A 20,154-nucleotide genomic window follows, 5' to 3' on the forward strand; every position below is an offset into this window, starting at 1 on the left:
TAGAAAAGCAACAGAGCAGTGATAAGCCGGAATCCTAGTTCTTCCTCAAGGGATACATATAACAATATCTTTGAGTTCTTCTACAGAAACTAAGGCCCCTACCCAGTGATTTCCAGAACACCACCCTGTTACATCACTACCAACCAATCAGAAGAAAGTCTCACACTGCAGCCCACCCCCCATGCTGCCTATCAAACCTCTTCCTCCAAGACTACTGGGGAGTTCAAGAGTTTTCGAGTACAAGCCATCTGTAGTGCTTTCTTGGCCCTTGTCATAAACCTTTCTCTGCTCCAAACTCTGACATTTTGGTCTGTTTGGCTTCACTGCACTAGGCACACAAAGTTGACACTTGACAGCAAGTGGTATGAAAAAATGCGGGGAAAAGGATGTTTGTGATTTAGTTCAGTTCAGTTCGGTCTCTCAATCATGTCTGTCTCTGTGCGACCCCATGAATCACAGCACGCCAGGCCTCCCTGTCCATCACCAACTCCCGGAGTCCACCCAAACCCATGTCCATTGAGTTGGTGATGCCATCCAACCATCTCATCCTCTGTCATCCCCCTCTCCTCCTGCCCTCAATCTTTCCCAGCATCAGGGTCTTTTCAGATGACTCTTTTCATTTGAAAAGAGTCAGCTCTTTGCATCAGGTGGCCAAAGTATTGGAATTTCAGATTCAACATCAATCGCTCCAATGAACACCTAGGAGTGATCTCCTTTAGGATGGACTGGTTGGATCTCCTTACAGTCCAAGGGACTCTCAAGAGTCTTCTCCAACACTACAGTTCAAAAGCATCAATTCTTTGGCGCTTAGCTTTCTTTATAGTCCAATTATCACATCCATTCATGACTATTGGAAAAAGCATAGCTTGACTAGACAGACCTTTGTTGGCAAAGTAATGTCTCTGCTTTTTAATATGCTGTCTAGATTGGTCATAACTTTCCTTCCAAGGAGTAAGCATCTTTTAATTTCATGGCTGCAGTCACCATCTGCAGTGATTTTTGAGCCCCCCAAAAATAAAGTCAGCCACTGTTTCCACTGTTTCCCCATCTATTTCCCATGAAGTGATGGGACCAGATGCCATGATCTTCGTTTTCTGAATGCTGAGCTTTAAGTCAACTTTTTCACTCTCCTCTTTCACCTTCATCAAGAGGCTCTTTAGTTCTTCTTCACTTTCTGCCATAAGAGTGGTGTCATCTGCATATCTGAGGTTATTGATATTTCTCCTGGCAATCTTGATTTCCAGCTTGTGCTTATTCCAGCCCAGCGTTTCTCATGATGTACTCTGCATATAAGTTAAATAAGCAGGGTGACAACATACAGGGTTGACGTACTCCTTTCCCGATTTGGAACCAGTCTGTTGTTCCATGTCCAGTTCTAACTGTTGCTTCCTGACCTGCATACACATTTCTCAAGAGGCAGGTCAGGTGGTCTGGTATTCCCATCTCTTTCAGAATTTTCCAGTTTATTGTGATCCACACAGTCTGTGAAGCTAACGTGACACAAAAATCAACTGCTGTGTGTGGGCTTTGTTTGGATCCAGACATCAATAAATCAGCTATTTAAACAATTTTTGTAACACTGTGAGAAATTTGGATATGAACTAGATGACAAAAAAAGTTATTAATTTTTATTGGATGTCACAATGGTATGATGTGTTAGAAAATGTCTATATTTAGCAGGAACATAAACTAAAATATTCAGAGTGAAATGAAATGGTATCTTAATTTGCTTTAAAATACTCCATCCAAAAAAGGAAAATAGAGAAGAGTATTGTGGCAGAATCTTGACAATTGTTTAATCTGGACTTAGGGGATGTGAGGTCTCATTATACTGTTCTTTCTACTCTTTAAATGCTTACATTTTAAAGTACAAAATTAAAGAGAAAGTAAAATAAAGATAACTTTCACTTCAAAACTATAAATTTCAGAGATGGAATAAACTTCAAGTGAAGTCTGATTAAGGACTTGGTTTCTTCTTAACCTCCTTGTAACTTTCAATGGCGTCTGCTGCATCCTCAGGCTAGCCTTCTAATGATCAGGGCACCATATGTCCTGGTAGGCCAGGACACTCCCAGTTACATCTATTGTCCTAACACAACTATTTATAGCACTGTCTTTCATTCAGATGTGACCTAGTTTGGGATGATAAATTACATGGTCACCCTAGCTCACGGTTGTCAGCCAACTGTCAACCACAATTAGGGCTGCATACTACTCTGTTTATGTTCACCTGAATAGGAAGAAACTGCTTTCCCTGAAGCAACCAGTAAACCTCTCCAATAATCCCTGTGTCCCAGAAGGGCTGTGTACCCATCCATGAACAAACATCATGGCCAGAGTGGTGGGTCCACTCTTGAGAGCAGGGAACAGTCAGTCCTTGGGTCCTTGTTTGGTGGGGCCAAGACCGATTGAACGTGGGGAGGAAACCACTAAAGGTCACAACACGTCTTGCCATGTGTCTGCCAGCACCCTAGTTTAGGTCTCAACATCTCTTATTCTTACTCAGGCCACTGAAATAACTCTTGATGATCTCCTTCTTTTGACCCCACATGACTACCAGAATCTGATCATATCACTGCCATATTTGACATTTTTTGATGTCTTGCCTTCACCTGTAAAATAAAATCTAAATGCCTTTGCTCAATAAACAAAGCTGCTCCATATCTGGTCTTTGTCTGGTTATCTGTCTACCCTTATCCAACTTTGTTGTCTTTTTCACACTTTTCAGTTCAGTTCAGTTCAGTTCAGTCGCTCAGTTGTGTCCGACTCTGCGACCCCATGAATCGCAGCTTGCCAAGGCCTCCCTGTCCATCACCAACTCCCGGAGTTCACCCAAACTCATGTCCATCGAGTCAGTGATACCATCCAGCCATCTCATCCTCTGTTGTCCCCTTCTCCTCCTGCCCCCAATCCCTCCCAGCATCAGAGTCTTCCAATGAGTCAACTCTTTGCATGAGGTGGCCAAAGTACTTTAAGTTTAGCGAAACTGAATGACTTTCAGGACTGTTCGTATACAATGCTTTCATTGTCTCATCCCCCCAAGCTTGCTTCCTTTTTATCTGTCCAGCAAACTTGTAGTCACCCTTCTATGGCCAACTTGAGCACTAACTTCTCCAACTCCTGCCTGGGTCCTTCTAGAACTTACTAGGTATATGGCATTGTTCTAAGAGTTTTACAAAAGTCAGTTTATTTAGTCCTCACACAGGAGGGGCTATTATGTTACTACTACCACAGACATACACTAGATTCACTATGTCTATGTCTATTCACGTACTCTATGTTTATCTGCAGGGTCAGAGTCTTTTTTTTTTCTTCTTTTTTTTTTTTTTAGAGCCAAAGTCTTTTATTTGAATGAGAGTCCTCTGATTCAATTCTGCCTTTACTTTCTCCTACATTGGTAATCTATCTGTAACAAAGAAGAGTCAATTTTGACACTTCCGTGCTAGATCTGTTTCTTTGACTTTAACCCTTTTTTTTTTTTTGCCTGTTTTGTTATTATAATCATTCATAATGTCCTGACTCAGGGAATCCTGCCCCTCTGCCTGTGCTGTGCTGTGCTCAGTCTTATTTGACTGTTAGTGACCCCATGGACTCTAGCCCGATACTCCAGGGCCCTCTGTCTATGGGATTCTCCAGGCAAGAACATTGGAGTGGGTTGCCATTTCCTTCTTCAGCCCCTCTGACTGGTAAGCTCAAGTTCGGAACCCTTGAGGCTCCAGGTCTAGTGGAAGTCAGCTGGTTTGCTATCCTGGACCTATTTGGTTATAATCAGTTTATGTCCTATTCTCAGACTGTATCATTCTTTTAAATACTGTGCTTTGCCCCCTTCCCTTCCCATAACAGTTGGGGCTGGGAAGCAAGAAGAAAATATACAAGGAAGCAAACAGATGAAAGAGGTAATATAAGGAAAATAGTAGTTAATACTTATAGAATTTAACTCAGTATCCAGCACTGTTCTAAAAGCTTTACAAAAGTCAATTCATTTACTCCTCTTACAGGAGGTGCTATTATTATCCCTCACTTTAGTAGTTCAGCTGGTAAAGAATCTATCTGCAATGCAGGAGAACCTGGTTCAATTCCTGGGTCAGGAAGATCTGCTGGAGAAGGAATAGGCTACCCACTCCAGTATTCTGGCCTGGAGAATTCAGGACTATACAGTCCACGGGGTCATAAGGAGTCCGACACTACTGAGTGACTTCTACTTTCACTTACTGATGAGAAGCTGAGGCACACAGAGGTCAATTTTTTTTTTGCCAAAATCTTTTTAAACAAAAAATGTTGAAAACCTTTTTTTACTGAGATATATCTAAGATAAATTGCCTATATCTGCTTTTCTTTAAGAAAGTGTCAACTACAAATTCACTCTTGCCAAGAGGTTCGGCATCTGCCTCTCAAATGAACCCTCTGAGATTAAACCCTGTGCTGCAGCTGTTGACTGTCAACAGGCTCTTAAGGGAGTTAAGGGTGGAGAAAGACGCACTTTGTGCTCCAGGAGAACTGGAGGACAGGTCTTTAGATAAATATTTCCAGGAACTAAATTTCATGATCTCAATCCTTGCATGTCTTCATATCTAGAAAAGCACTAAATTCTTTCATGGTGACATCAGTTTCTCCTGACTAGCAGAAAACCTTTTGAAAGTTAGGTGCTTGATTGCTCTGAGCTCCCCCTTCACCAAAATCATATATACTGACCTTCCCCCACTACCTCTTCAGAGCGGTCTCTCAGAGCTATCTGAGGTAATGTCTCCCAGGCTGCAGTTCTCATTTTGCCCCAGGTGAAACTTAACTGGCAACTTTCACACTGTGGATCTTTTTTAGTAGACAAAAGTCTACTGAATGTAGTGTTGTAACAGGAGCGAAAGGGGCAGGGCACAACTTTTCAAAGAATGACTTAGCCCAAGGACGCAACATAAACCGATTAGAATCAAATGGCAGACAAGACTAGACCTTGATCCTCCATCAGCAAGTGAAATGACACCCCAGAGGTGCCATGACACTCACTGTCAAAAGACCAAGGAGTGGGCAGTGACCCAAATTCTGGAAATCTCCACCCCTTCCCAAAAAGAGTTGGAATAATCCTCCCACTCATCAATATATGAAATTAACCAGCCACTAACCACACATTTCACAGCCTCACTCGCCCTCACTCTGCTATGGCCCACACTCTCAGTTGAGTTACTCAGTTGTGTCCTACTCTTGGCGACCCCATGGACTGCAGCACATAAGGCCTCCCTCCCTGTCCATCACCAACTCCTGGAATCCACCCAAACTCATGTCCATTGAGTTGATGATGCCATCCAACCATCTCATCCTCTGTCGTCCCTTTTTCCTCATGCCTTCAATCTTTCCCAGCATCAGGGTCTTTTCCAATGAGTCAGCTCTTTGCATCAGGTGGCCGAAGTATTGGAGTTTCAGCTTCAGCATCAGTCCTTCCAATGAACACCCAGGACTGATTTCCTTTAGGATGGACAATAACAAAGTGGGTCTCTCTATATCCAAGTCAGCGCAAAACCATTTGTCGGTGGAAGATAAAACAAGTTTCTTTGTAATTTCACCTTAAATATAGCCAGTCCAACGTGGGGAAGGGGTGGAATAAACAGATGGTCACTTCGATTGCCCTCGTGGATGGGAGAATTGTGGTTTTAAACAGAAGTATCATCAGTAGTTGAGGTGTGTGTGTAGGGGAGCGGGTATGGTGTGGGTCTTAGGGACTTTCGGGGAACTTCAGTCACTGCACTGAGATCTCAGGATGTCTCCTCGTGTGGCTCAACACCAGATCTAACATCAGATTGTAAGGATGCGGGGAGGAAGCTCCTCGGGCTTTGTCCCCGGAGGTCTGCAAATGGGAAACAAACGACTTGATGGCACAAGCTGGGTGCGAACGAGATACCCTGGGGCCGCGGCCTCCACCAGCGAGGCGGGCGTGGCGTAGGTGAAACCCGCGAGCGCGTCCCGGCCTCACTAGTTTGTCCCTGCGGCCGCCCCGTAGGCACCGCGGCGCTCCGAGGGTCCCGAGCCGCGCCGCCATGGCTGCCCGGGTCGGCGTCGCGCCTGCCGGCGATGGCCTGCGCTATTCCGGGTCCTTGCAGCCCCCCGCCCAGCCGTCGGACGCCGACCTCGACCGCGGGCTGGTGAGTCTTAACCGGAGCTGCCGCCGTTCTGCCGCTCCGAGCTGCCCGGGCACGCCCGCTGGCGCCCCCTGGAGCCCCGCAGGCCCTGCCCGCGCCCCTCTGCGCCCCTTTACCCCGAACCGGGGTCGTCCCGGCTGTTCATCCATTCTGACCCACCCCTCGTTCATTCAGCGTTCGTGCTGCTCTGTGCCCCGCGTCGACGAGTCGGCGTGTTGGGAGACTCTCTGGTCCCTCAAGGCGCTTCCCCTCTTCTCGGGGAGACGGACCAGCACCAGGCGAGCAGTTGCTGTGTGACGAGCTGTGGGATGGATGCTCGCATCCTAGGTGGAGACCCCAGGCCAGTCTGTCGGGGCTCGAGGGTGAGAGGCCAGGGGAGGCTTCTTGGAGAGAGCGGTGTAACCTTCGGTGTGAAGCTAAGATCTGAAGATTGAGTAGCAGCAAACTCGGTGAGGAGGGAAAAGTGTTTCAGATGCCAGCAGTAGTACCTACAAAGTCGTAGCTCAGGGGACACAGGGCTCATAGCAAGGGGTCTCTTCAGGCTGAATTGTAGAGCTGGGAAAAGAAACTGTCCAGTATCAACATACTGCGAGCCACACGTGTTTTTGTTCCTTTTTGTTTCGGTTGGTCCGGGTCTTAGTTGTGGCACGTTGAGGCACGCGGGGTTTTTAGTTGCAGCGTGTGAACTCTTTAGTTGTGGAACGTGGGGTCTAGTCCCCTGACCAGGGATTGGAACCTGTGTCCCCGGCATTGGGACCTCAGATTCTCAGCCACTGGACCACCTGGGAAGTCCACCACATACGTGTTCTCAGATTTTCCCTAGTAGTTAAGTCGCTAAGTCTTGTCCGACTCTTGGGACCCCATGGACTGTAACCCGCCAGGCTCCTCTGTCCATGGGATTTTCCAGGCAAGAATACTGAAGTGGGTTGCCATTTCCTTCTCCAGGGGATCTTCCCGACCTAGGAATCGAACCGTGGTCTTCTGCATTGCAGGCAGATTCTTTACCAACTGAGCTATAAGGGAAGCCCATTATATACGGATTTTTTGTAGCCATATTAAAAAGTGAAAAATAAGTAGGTGGATTTAATTTTAACAATGTGTTTTTATTTAATCCTGTATGTCCACAGTGATGTCTTGACGTGAAATCAAATAAACATTATTAATGAGATGTTTTACTTTTTTTTTTTTTGGTACTAAGTCTTTGAAATCCAGTGAAACTTACACTTTCAGGATCTTTCAGTTTAGACACATTTCATGTACTCAGTTGCCACCTGTAGTTAGTGGCTACTCTATTAATCTGTGCTCTTCTCCTATGGTGGGTACCAGGACATGGAAGCTTCTGGTAAGCAACACATAAATAGGTAGGTGAATGCTGAGAACATTGGTACCATTTTGATGAGCTTTAGGGGAGAGACAGGTTTGGGCTACTGTAAAGTTCTCTCAGGCTATGTGTGAGAAGAATGGATTAATTGGAGAAAAATCTGGAAACTTGACTCTTTTATCTCTTATTCACATCACATTCCATCCTGATCCCACCCACAGTAATGTGTCTTGCCCTTAGATACACTGCACTTAATGTCCTTACTGTTGGTTGATTAGTCATACACAGTCTTGTGACGTCTTTTATGTTGCCCTGTCATTTTCCAGAGTTTTTTTGTTTCTTAAGAGCAGAGCCTGGGTATTTTCTTCTGTGGTGGTGCTTTAGTCGATAAGTTGTGTCCGACTCTTACAATCCCATGGACTGTAGCCTGCTAGGCTCCTCTGTCCATGGGATTCTCCAGGCAAGAATACTGGAGTGGGTTGCCATTTCCTTCTCCAGAGGATCTTCCCGACCCAGGAATTGAACCCTGGTCTCCTGCATTGCAGGCAGATTCTTTACTAACTGAAGGATTCTTTACCAACTGAGGGAAGCCCTTTTGTTCTAGTAAACACTCAATTTGTGCGGCTTCCCAGGTGGCGCTAGTGGTAAAGAAACCATCTGCTGATGTGGGGGACGCTAGAGACCAGTTAGATCCTTAGGTTGGGAAGATGCCCTGCAGGAGTGCATGGCAACCCACTCCAGTATTCTTGCCTGGAGAATCCCATGCACAGAGGAGCCTGGCAGGCTACAGTCCATGGGGTCGCAAAGAGTGAAGCAGCTTAGCATGCATGAAAGAACACGCAACTTATTCTTACCTGATTAACTGATAAATTTCTGGAACAGAGTCAGATGGGCTGGAAAAGTTTCAGAAAACAATATGCTTTCATTCAACAGACATTTCTTGACCACTGCTGGATACCTACCAGGTATCATCCTTGGAATGAGTAAATGAACAAAACAGATAAAGGTTTGACGTAGCAAACTCTTTGAGTTCTTGCTGTGTCTGATTCATGCCACACCGCAACCCTGTGAGCAAGGTCCTTCTCAGTTGTCACTTAAATGAGGAGACAGAGACTCAGAAAGTGGTAACTCATCCAGGGTATTTCACCTAATAAGTGGCAGACCTAGGTTCTAAATCCTAACGCTCTCTGTTATTTATTTGGTTGTGCTGGGTTTTAGTTGCGACAAACTCTTAGTTGTGGCATGAGGGATCTAGTTCCCTGACCAGGCATTGAACCAGGGCCCCCTACATTGGGAGCGTGAACTCTTAGCCACTGGACCATCAGGGAAGTCCCCTAACACTCTTTCTACTGTGACTTGCTGACTCCTTAGAAATAAGGCTTTCTTTCTTTCTTTTTTTTCATTATTCAACTTTAAAAAGAAAATTGTAGTTGATTTACAGTGTTGTGCTCATTTCAGGTACATAGCAAAGTGATTGAGATAAATATATATATATATATATATATTAGATTCTTTCCCCTTATAGGTTATTACAAAATATTGATTATAGTTCCCAGAAATAAGCCTTTCAGAATGGAGTGTTCTATCTGTGATATAAAGCAGATAAGATATTAGGTTGGGTAGAGCTCATCTCTTTATGGAGAATTGTAAAAATCTCAGTCCTGGACTGATTTGCAAGGCAATTGGAACCCTGTGGTATTTTGGAGATAGAAATAATAATGGTGATTTTTTTTTTTTTTTTTTAACATCTGTAGATACTTCGGAAAAGGCATGTAGAGAATCTAAGCTGTCAGTCAGGAGACATCTTCAGTAGTCCAGGCACGTGGAGGCTAATGTGTAGGCCAGTGATTCTAAACCTTTCTAGCCCAGTGTCTCCTTTTTATAACGAATATGAAAGTCTCCTGTAATATCCTAAAGATTTATAGTCAATAAAAAATACCCATAAACATAATTTTTAAAAAGCAGTCTACTGCTCTAGTTGAAGCATAAAGGTGCAATAAGTATTTTATTAGAAAATGACATGTCTGCTATTTAAATATGTAAGTGCTCAAGTATGATTACATTAGAAGACACAGTGAAGTACTGATCAGTTGCTGGCATATTGCACCAGGCCACAGAAATCATTGTGAGTGTGATTGCAAAAATGCAGGCTGATTTCAGATGTACTACACAGGCAGTTCAAATACCGTAAGTGCCATTGTCATCAACAAACTAATTTCTCCCAAGTTGTGAACAAGTTTTGGTTAAACCGTGGAATCTTTCTTCAATCTACATGGTAGCTGCACTTCTGGAAAATTCAGTCTTCACTAACACAAATGTTATATGTAGTAAAGTCCTAGACTAAGATGGTCGTACGCAGGCTTTTCACCTACTCAGTGTCCAGTGGAGTCTTTTGAAACCTTAAGGGATCCAGTTCGTTGTCCAGTGATGTCTCATGCATTTTAGGACTGCTAGGATCAAGAGTTCCCATCCATCAAATACCCGCCTTCCTATCCCTTATCGTGACAACCAAAATGTCCTCACAGATTTTCAGAAGGCCCCTAAGGGTCTTTTCTGCTTTTGTAGGGAATCATTGGTGCAGGCAGTGACCCGTGATGAGGTAAAAGATAAGAAAGTTGGTAGTAGTAACCTTGGGGGAACTCAGAGGTCCTGAGAGTGATGGGAAGGTGACAAAAGGTGGTGTAACAAAGAACAGATAACTTAGGTATGGGATGCATTCACTCATCTCATTGAAAATAGTAGAAAATAAAGTGTTTGTCAAGGAATTGAAGACATTTTTCATATCATTTTTTAAAAGGATGCAACTTACTTTAAAGTTTTTGAAATGTGTATCTGTAGTCATATATAGTTCTGTCTCAGATAAGCTTGGGGATTAAGAATTCATGTTCACTAGCCTGTTTGAGAGATTAAAAAGATTAACATATAGGCAGAAACACCTGTGTAATACTTTGAATAAAATATCTTACAATTAAATATTTCATAATCAGAGGTCACAGTCAACTTTGTTTTAGCAAAGCTGCTTCTCATGGACAAGTAGAAAGGAAACTTTAGATTTTAGAGAAGAATATTAACAATCTTTGAAGCAGTTTGAACCATGCTCAGTTTGTATGATGTGGTAGCCTTTTAATTTTAGTACTTTCCCAAAGAGCATTCCTCCTAGTGTTGTTGGGCTGGTGTAGCTAGCTTCCCGGGTGGCTCAACGGTAAAGAATCTGCCTGCCAATGCAGGAGCCACTAGGAGACATGGCTTCTGTCCCTTGGTCCCCTTGGTGCCCTGGATCAGGAAGATCCCCTGGAGAAGGAAATGCCAACCCACTCCAGTATTCTTACCTGGAGAATTCCATGGACAGAGGAGCCTGGCAGGCTATAGTCCATGGGGTCACAAAGAGTCAGATAAGACTGAACACACACACACACACACACACATACACACCCTTTTAAGAAAATTAGCCACATATGTTTCTGTGCAAGCAAAACTGATACATGAAAATCAAAACATATCAAACATGAAAATTATCAGCTGCTTATTCATTACCCAAAAAAGACCACTTTTGTTTTTCAATTGCAATTTGAATTTAAAATATTTGCCTTGAAGCTTCACTTTGAAGAAACCATATGGATTGTCTATTATATGCCCATATTTTCAGCCTTGCCCTATTTCCTTGCTGTTCCTTTTCCTGTAGAATAGTGTTCCTGTCACTGTATTGTAAGAGGAGGCTAAAATGTAAGCTCCATGGACAGGGACTTTGCTGTATTTCCAGCATTTGTAATGGTACCTGATACATGGTAAGCACTTCAAAAATAAACTGTTGAATGAGTAATTGTTATTGTGGAATGGAAGGAGTTTATTTTATCCTACAAATAAAAATACAAGATTCAGCTTATCTGAAGTGTAGTTCATTACATCCCCTCTCCATACATGGCAATTCTTGTCTGTCGCCTACCTTGAATAATGCCATCATCATTCTTTCTCTTTTACCTCCATCAAGATATCTTCAGTCCATAAAGATACTTATTCTGTAATTCCTTTTTCTCTCTTCTCACTATTGGTTTTTATCATCTCTACCCTGGCCTGTTGTAATAGCCTTTTAAAAACAGGTCTTTTTGCTCTGATCCTTTATAGTTTTAAACGTCACACTGCTATCAGTTATTTTTCTATACTTCAGGCCTAATTATAGGACTATAAATTTTTAAAATTATTTTACCAAGGTCCTTTTTATTAATTTACCAAGGTCCAAACTTTCCATGGGTTTCCACGGTGGCTCAGTGGTAAGAAGGAACCCGCCTACCAATGCAGGAGACGTGAGTTCTGTCCCTGGAGAAGGAAATGACAGCCCACTCCAGTATTCTTGCCTGGAAAATCCCATGGACAGAGGAGCCTGGTGGGCTACAGTTCATGGGGTTGCAAAGAATCGGACATGACGTAGCGAGTAAACAACAACAAACTTCCGTGGTAACTGTTTAAATTGTATAAATATACCATTGTGATCTACAGGAGTCTTCATGAACTGACCCCTAAATAAACTGAGTTACCCAGCCCCATTTTCCATTCTCTGTTTGTACCCTGAGCTGTGACTTTACCTACTGTAGTTTTCTCCTCATCTGAAATTCTTTGCCTGCCAAACTCCTTTTAATTTTTTAAGACTCAGGTTATTGATGTGACACCTTGCCTGACTCTAGTCCCCTAGTAGAATAAAGTTGTTTCATCCTCAGTACTTCCTTAGAAAGTCATACAGTTTTTTATTAAATTATTTCTTATATCAAAATTATTTGTTTTTGTATAAGCACCTGCGTTGTGAAGTCTCAAGGGTAAGAACTCACCTGCTTCTGTGATTGGCATTACAGTTGACCATGGTAGTCACTTAGTTGCTTATTTAAAGAACAGCTGTTAACTTTTATTACTACTGAGTGGCTTTATAAATAAACAGGGATGTTTAGTTCCATATACTTTTTTAAAATTTTAGTTTATTTTTTGGCTGCACTAGATCTTGGTTGCTGCATGCGGGCTTTCTCTAGTTGTGGCGAGCGGGTTTCTCTGCTTGCAGCAAGCTGGCTACTCATTGCTGTGGCTTCTGTTGTCGCAGAGCATGGGCTCTGGCACATGGGCTCAGTTGCCCCATGGCACCTGTGATCGTACCAGGCCCAGGGTCATGTCCCCTGCATTGGCAGCTGGGCTCCTAACCTCTGGGCCACCCAGGAAGTCCTTGGGTTCAACATATTGATGAGTGTGTTCTTTCTCTGGTGGATTTCTCCTTTATGTTAACGAAGGGAGAACAAGGGTCTGTATATGTCTTGCTCACTACTCTTTTCCCCAGAATTTAGCACAAGGCCTGGCATAGATGCTAAATAAGTGTGTATTTATAAATAAATGCTAAGTGAACTTTCAGAGAGTGACTGGTCTCCCATCTTTGCTTTCTCCATCACAACTACTTTTTTGAGGCTGAATACTTTTTTACTTTTATTTCCCTCTGGTACAACTATTATCTATCTTGAACTTAAATGTTGCAGTCTCAGGATAGAAGTTTTAGCATTTTATAACACTTTCAGGCAGTTTATATTTATCTAGAAGGTTATTTACTGCTTATGCTGTTTTGGAAGAATAAAATGCCTTAGGGAATTTGTACACAATTTTTATGCTCCACCATCCCCTTCTCGCCCACCAGCAGCAGCGGCTTTGCTGGAGTGCACTGTTTTCCCTGTTCTCAGAAATGCTTTGATTCATGATAGTGGAACATTTAAAGTAATTTTTCTCGGTGTGTGTGTGTTTTGGTGAATATTTGAAACTAGTTGATGATAACAGATACCTGACTTGTCCCACCTGTTGACTTGCTGGCATTATTTAAATAGTGCTTCTTCTCTTGGAAATGTGTCTTTTAAACTAAAATTAGATATTCTTTACAGGCAAAGACAGTTTTAAAAATCTTTACTCTCTCAGTTCTCAACGTGTTACCAGGCATGGTTTATGCTCTATACATTTCTACCTAATGATTAACAGAGGAATGAAACAACTAGATGAAAGAAAAATGGAAGATTAGAGGACATAATGAATAAAAAAGACTGTCATAAATGAGATTCTCTGATTATTATTTTTTTTAATGGTAAAGAGACCATGTATTAAATGTCAAGTATAGTCAGAGTATACATATACTCTGACTTCTTCTGATGTTGCTTTTCAACTTTTGGGAATTGTATTGCTTGATACTTCTGATAACATAGTTAGTCTCCAACTCTGTTTTTAAAGTCTGTCGATGCGCTTCAGTTTAATCGTTCTTCTGTAACACCAAGTATGTGGAAGCTGTGTGCTGGGTGTGTCGGGGAGATGAGTGAGCCAGCCCTGCCACCCTCAAGGTTGGAGGGCAGCAAACCTCTTTTGTAAAAGGCTGAGTAGTAGTTTCGGTTTGAGAACCTTATGGCCCCTGTCAGAGAATTTTAAGTAGAAGTTTTAGTAAGTGCCATGTTGTTGTTAAGGACTTCCCTGGTGGCACAAGCAGGAAAGAATCTGCCACCTGAGTTTGATCCCTGGGTCAGGAAGATCCCCTGGAGAAGGAAATGGCAACCCACTCCAGTATTCTTGCCTGGAGAATCCTACGGACAGAGGAGCCTGGGGGGCTACCGTCCGTGGAATTGCAAAGAGTCGGACACGACTGAGTGCCTAACACTACGTTGTTCAGTCGCTAAGTTGTGTCTGACTTTGCAACCCCATGGACTGCAGCACGCCAGGCTTCCCTGTCCTTCACTGTCTCCCAGAGTTTACTCAAACTCATGTCTACTGAGTCGATGGTGCCATCCAGTCATCTCATCCTCTGTCACCCCCTTCTCCTCCTGCCCTCAATTTTTCCCAGTGTCAGGGTCTTTTCCGGTGAGTAGGCTCTTTGCATCAGGTGGCCAAGGTATTGGAGTTGATACCAAATTTGTTGATACCTTATTTATATTCCCACTTGGCATAACTCATTCATTCCTTCCGTTTTAGAAAACTTGTGATATTCTACTGTTTAGAAACAGCTTAGAGTTGTTGACTGCTGTACTCTCATTTTTAAGTGTCAGTGTATCTATTTCTGGCACTGCTTATTGTCTATATTCTATCAATATGATAAAGTTTTTTTAACTGAGATTTTGTGGAGGATTTGTCTCAGGTGCTTATAGTATAAAATCACTTTTAGCCAGAACAAAAAGTGTGACCATGTGGGATCTTCTAAAGTCTTTTCTTTATTAATAATCTTTCTTAATATAATTAATAAACTTTTTTCTGAGTTTGTTTCTCCTTAAACAATGCTTCTCAATCTTTTCAACCTTTAATAAGGTACAAATTTTCATACCTGTCTCCTGCCCCCATATATTAATAATAATTTTTATTTTTGATCATTGAATATATACAATTGAGATAAAAATTAATGCTATGAATGTATTGAGTTCATAATATGCAAACAAATAGGGAGGAAATGAACTAACTTTTTAGTGAATGCTATTAATCAAACACTGTTATATTTTTCCACTTCTCATAATAACCAGTGAAGTTAGATACTACTTTTTGTCATTTTACTCATAAGAAAACTAAGGATCAAAGTGGTCAATTAACTCTCTCAAGGTCATAGAGCTAGCAAGTGACCAGACTAGGATATGAAACCAACTTTAACTTTAAAAGTCCTTGACTGTTTTACATTACCATATTTTTTCCTGTTTTTACTTTTTGTTGTACATATTTTTTACTGTTCCATCATTTAGAAATCAGAAATTGATGAAATTCAGTTCCAAAAAATGATATACAGTCTTGGTTTGGGGGGTAATTTTTAGAGCCTTCAGAAGCTTCAAGATGTGTTTAAAAATTCTTAAATTTCAAAACAGAATTAATTTCATTTCATCTCAACTCAAAAAGGAAGAAAATAATACTGTATTATGAAACTTAAGCTAAAAGCATTGCTACTTTCAGAAATTATGGCCTTAAACTAAAAGACCCTATTGTAAAGGAGTAAAAGTAGCTTTCAGAAAATGTTGATTTCCCAAGAAAAAAGAATAAGCAAATTGCAAGGTGTTGCAGGTAAACCAAAAGAAAGAGTTTAAGGACTACTGGCCAGGGAATTCAAAGTGGGCATAATAAAAGACTAAGAGTACATGACGGGGGTGGTGCTAGCAGGAGACACAGCCATCACTCTTACAGTCAGGGGAGGGATAAAATTAAGGGATTAACTTCTCAAGGATCAAAAGGGAGATACCAAAGATCAGGTGTATTTGTTTTTATTGAAGAATTTGTTTTTAAAGTTTATTTTATAGTAGACAGGTCAGAGGGTTTTCTGACTGGAGAAGTTAGTTATTATTAATAAACCCCTTGGCAACCACTCCAGTATTCTTGCCTAGAGACTCCCATGGATGGAGGAGCCTGGTGAGCTCTGGTCCATGGGGTCGCAAAGAGTTGGACACGACTGAAGCAACTTAGCGCACCACTGACTGGTGGGCTCATCCCAAGATTTTTCTTTTTTAATAACCTTTATTTTTTCCCCTGATTTTAAAAGAAACGATTGTATAATATCATATAGTAATTGAAATAGCTACCATTTATTGAATGTTTACCGCATGTAAAAATACGAGGTGACGTATCAGATCAGATCAGTCGCTCAGTTGTGTCCGACTCTTTGCGACCCCATGAATCACAGCACGCCAGGCCTCCCTGTCCATCACCAACTCCCAGAGTTCCCTGAGACTCACGTCCATTGAGTCAGCGATGCCATCCAGCCATCTCATCCTCTGTCGTCCCCTTCTCCTCTTGCCCCCAATCCCTCCCAGCATCAGAGTCTTTTCCAATGAGTCAACTCTTCGCGTGAAGTGGCCAAAGTACTGGACTTTCAGCTTTAGCATCATTCCTTCCCAAGAAATCCCAGGGCTGATCTCCTTCAGAATGGACTGGTTGGATCTCCTTGCAGTCCAAGGGACTCTCAAGAGTCTTCTCCAACACCACAGTTCAAAAGCATCAATTCTTCGGCACTCAGCCGTCTTCACAGTCCAACTCTCACATCCATACATGACCACAGGAAAAACCATAGCCTTGACTAGACGAACCTTTGTTGGCAAAGTAATAGTAATGTCTCTGCTTGTGAATATGCTATCTAGGTTGGTCATAACTTTCCTTCCAAGGAGTAAGCGTCTTTTAATTTCATGGCTGCAGGCACCATCTGTAGTGATTTTGGAGCCCAGAAAAATAAAGTGTGACACTGTTTCCACTGTTTCCCCATCTATTTCCCATGAAGTGATGTGACCGGATGCCATGATCTTCGTTTTCTGAATGTTGAGCTTTAAGCCAACTTTTTCACTCTCCATTTTCACTTTCATCAAGAGGCTCTTTAGTTCTTCACTTTCTGCCATAAAGGTGGTGTCATCTGCATATCTGAGGTTATTGATATTTCTCCCGGCAATCTTGATTCCAGCTTGTGTTTCTTTCAGCCCAGCGTTTCTCATTATGTACTCTGCATATAAGTTAAATAAGCAGGGTGACAATATATAGCCTTGACGAACTCCTTTTCCTATCTGGAACCAGTCTGTTGTTCCATGTCCAGTTCTAACTGTTGCTTCCTGACCTGCATACAGATTTCTCAAGAGGCAGATCAGGTGGTCTGGTATTCCCATCTCTTTCAGAATTTTCCACAGTTTCTTGTGATCCACACAGTCAAAGGCTTTGGCATAGTCAATAAAGCAGAAATAGATGCTTTTTTGGAACTCTCTTGCTTTTTCTATGATCCAGAGGATGTTGGCAATTTGATCTCTGGTTCCTCTGCCTTTTCTAAAACCAGCTTGAACATCAGGAAATTCACGCTTCGCATATTGCTGAAGCCTGGCTTGGAGAATTTTGAGCATTACTTTGCTAGCGTGTGAGATGAGTGCAATTGTGTGGTAGTTTGAGCATTCTTTGGGATTGGAATGAACACTGACCTTTTCCAGTCCTGTGGCCACTGCTGAGTTTTCCAGATTTGCTGGCATATTGAGTGCAGCACTTTGACAGCATCATCTTTCAGGATTTGGAATAGCTCAACTGGAATTCCATCACCTCCACTAGCTTTGTTCGTAGTGATGCTTTCTAAGGCCCACTTGACTTCACATTCCAGGATGTCTGGCTCTAGGTGAGTGATCACACCATTGTGATTATCTGGGTCGTGAAGCTCTTTTTTGTACAGTTCTTCTGTGTATTCTTGCCATCTCTCCTTAATATCTTCTGCTTCTGTTAGGTCCATACCATTTCTGTCCTTTATCGAGCCCATCTTTGCATGAAATGTTCCTTTGGTATCTCTGATTTTCTTGAAGAATTGATGTATATATATGTCCTAATTCATAAAAACTCAGAGCAACCCGAGAGGTAGGTTATTATTAACCTCATTTTACAGATGAAGAAACACTGGTATCCCTGGAGAAGGAAACGGCAACCCACTCCAGTATTCTTACCAGGATAATCCCATGGACAGAGGAGCCTGGTGGGCTACAGTACATGGAGTTGCAGAGAGTCCGACATGACAGAGGATTGTGCACAGAGCATGAAACGCTAGTATAGAGGTTAAGTAACTTGTTCAGGGTTACATTGCAGACATGTAGAGAGCAATTCAAACCATATTTCTCTGAATTGCAAAGTCTGTGATACAAAGTCTTTGTTTCAGTGAAAAAAGGTAATAAGAATATATAACTACTGTTAAATGTTTTGGTTTATAGGATTCCATTTTTTTTTTTCCTGGTGTATATGCTGACCCTTCTGTCTTGTAACTTTTATTCTCTACCATGGTCTGTAAACATTCCTCAATATATTATTTAATTGTGGGTGCACATTTTTGATATGCCTTTGTTTATTTAACTATTCTATTGTTGGGTATTCAAATTGTTTCCAGTTTTATATATTACAAATAATGCAGTGATGCATATTCTCATGTAGACGTTTTTATGCACCTCTCTGTTTTCTTAACCTAATGACATGAATATGTTTAAGGCTGTTGATTCCTAGGATGAAATTAACAGACTGTCCCAACTTGAATTTGCAGCATCAGTTTGAGAATGTTCATTGAACCACTCCCTTGACAACCTGTAAGGCTTTGAGTTATTAGCTAAATGGATGCCTCTCTTTATTAATGGCCTTTATACTGGACTGTGACAGATTGCCACATGGCCCTACCCAGAAGTTGAAGGAGGTACTGGTAATTGTACTTTCATACTTAACAAACTGGTTGGTTTTATTTTAAATGTAGGACTTTTGGACATACAACTTCCTGTTGGAGGATGAGGGAAGGTAACATTTTGTGGGGTGGGGGGGGGAATTGTAAGCAATGGGGACATCAAGAACCAGTGCTAGGGTCTAGTTTGACATTAGATAATTGACACTATTTTCTCTAGGTAGTTTATAAAACTACCCAGTAAGTGGTTGTGCAAGACTTTTTAAGGCTTTTGTGAACAGGCACTGAAGTCAGATAGGGATGTTTCTTTGAGTATGAACTCACACTGTAAACATAATTGAATGATTTTTATAGTCTATTAAAAGAGTGTGGAAGTAGTTTTTAATTGTTGCTTGAAGACCTAGGCTGTGTCTGGGATTAGGGTACCTGTGTTCCAGCCCCAGGGCAGACACTGATGATCATTGCTACATCTTAGACATGGCATATGACTATTTAGGACCTGCATAAAAGGAAGGAAGTAGAGTGGGTTTTGACTAGATATTTTCTGTTATTTCTAGAACTCTAGAAATGCCAACAAAACATTGGACAGCTTAAGGAAACTATTAAAAATAAAACAGAAACTTTTTTTGTATAAAAGTATAATGTCTCTGTTCCTAGCATATCATGTGTACTTCTGTTTGCACCTTTCAAAAGTCAGATAGAAACGGTTTCCAGAAAGAGACAATAAACAGGTGAATTGGCAGAAGTGTGTGATTGTGTGAGAGGAAGAGAGACAGGGAAGGCTCACTTGAAGGCAGGCTAAAATAGTTTAGAACTTCGTTTAGAATTTAGGAATAGTGTAGAACTCAATTCAGGAAGTTACTGGACAAAAGTAATCTAATGGAAGTACAATAATAAAATGATACAGGATATCAATGGGCTAAAAAAGTCTCCTTTCTCCAAATTTTAGAAAGTAGAATTAGGGAAACTCCCTAAACTTGAAAGAGTTAAATTTAGGGCCATTGAATAAAATAGCAGTGATGAACAAGTTAAACTAATTTCAGTATATGTATGTGTGTATGTGTGTGAAAATCGCTCAGTCATGTTCGACTCTGTGCGACCCCATGGACTGTATAGTCCATGGAATTCTCCAGGCCAGAATACTGGAGTAAGTAGCCTTTCCCTTCTCCAGGGGGTCTTCCCAACCCAGTGATCGAACCCAGGTCTTTACCCACTGAGCCACAAGGGAAGCCCAAGAATACTGGAGTGGGTATCCTACCCCTTCTCCAGCAGATCTTCCCAACCCAGGAATCAAACCGGGGTCTCCTGCATTGCAGGCAGATTCCTTACCAACTGAGCTATCAGGGAAGCCCTGGAACTAAATGAACCTTGAATTGCTCAGAAGACCAAGCTCTTGAGAGTGGGTATATCTGAAGCTTCAGGCCAAAGAACTCCTCTCACTGATAGACTTGACACATCTGGTGTCAGGAGGAACGAGCATGGATGCAAAGCCTGCCTGAGTTCTTACTTGCTAACATATCTTCCAAACACTGCAGTCATCTTTCAGTATCATTCTCATTTAATTTTTC

At 41.9% G+C, this 20,154-nt stretch overlaps 1 protein-coding gene across 1 annotated transcript in view; it reads left to right on the forward strand.

Moving 5' to 3' along the window:
• The first annotated feature begins 6,004 nt into the window (after nt 1–6,004).
• Nucleotides 6,005–20,154, forward strand: part of DNAJC15 (DnaJ heat shock protein family (Hsp40) member C15) — an 82,324-nt gene continuing 68,174 nt past the window's right edge. Inside the window, 1 exon segment of the mRNA NM_001080332.2 lies at nt 6,005–6,131. Coding sequence (NP_001073801.1) covers nt 6,027–6,131 — 105 coding nt within the window. The 5' untranslated portion in view covers nt 6,005–6,026.

The sequence above is a fragment of the Bos taurus genome, chromosome 12 (genome assembly GCF_002263795.3).
Source record: "Bos taurus isolate L1 Dominette 01449 registration number 42190680 breed Hereford chromosome 12, ARS-UCD2.0, whole genome shotgun sequence".
Classification (NCBI taxonomy): domain Eukaryota; kingdom Metazoa; phylum Chordata; class Mammalia; order Artiodactyla; family Bovidae; genus Bos; species Bos taurus.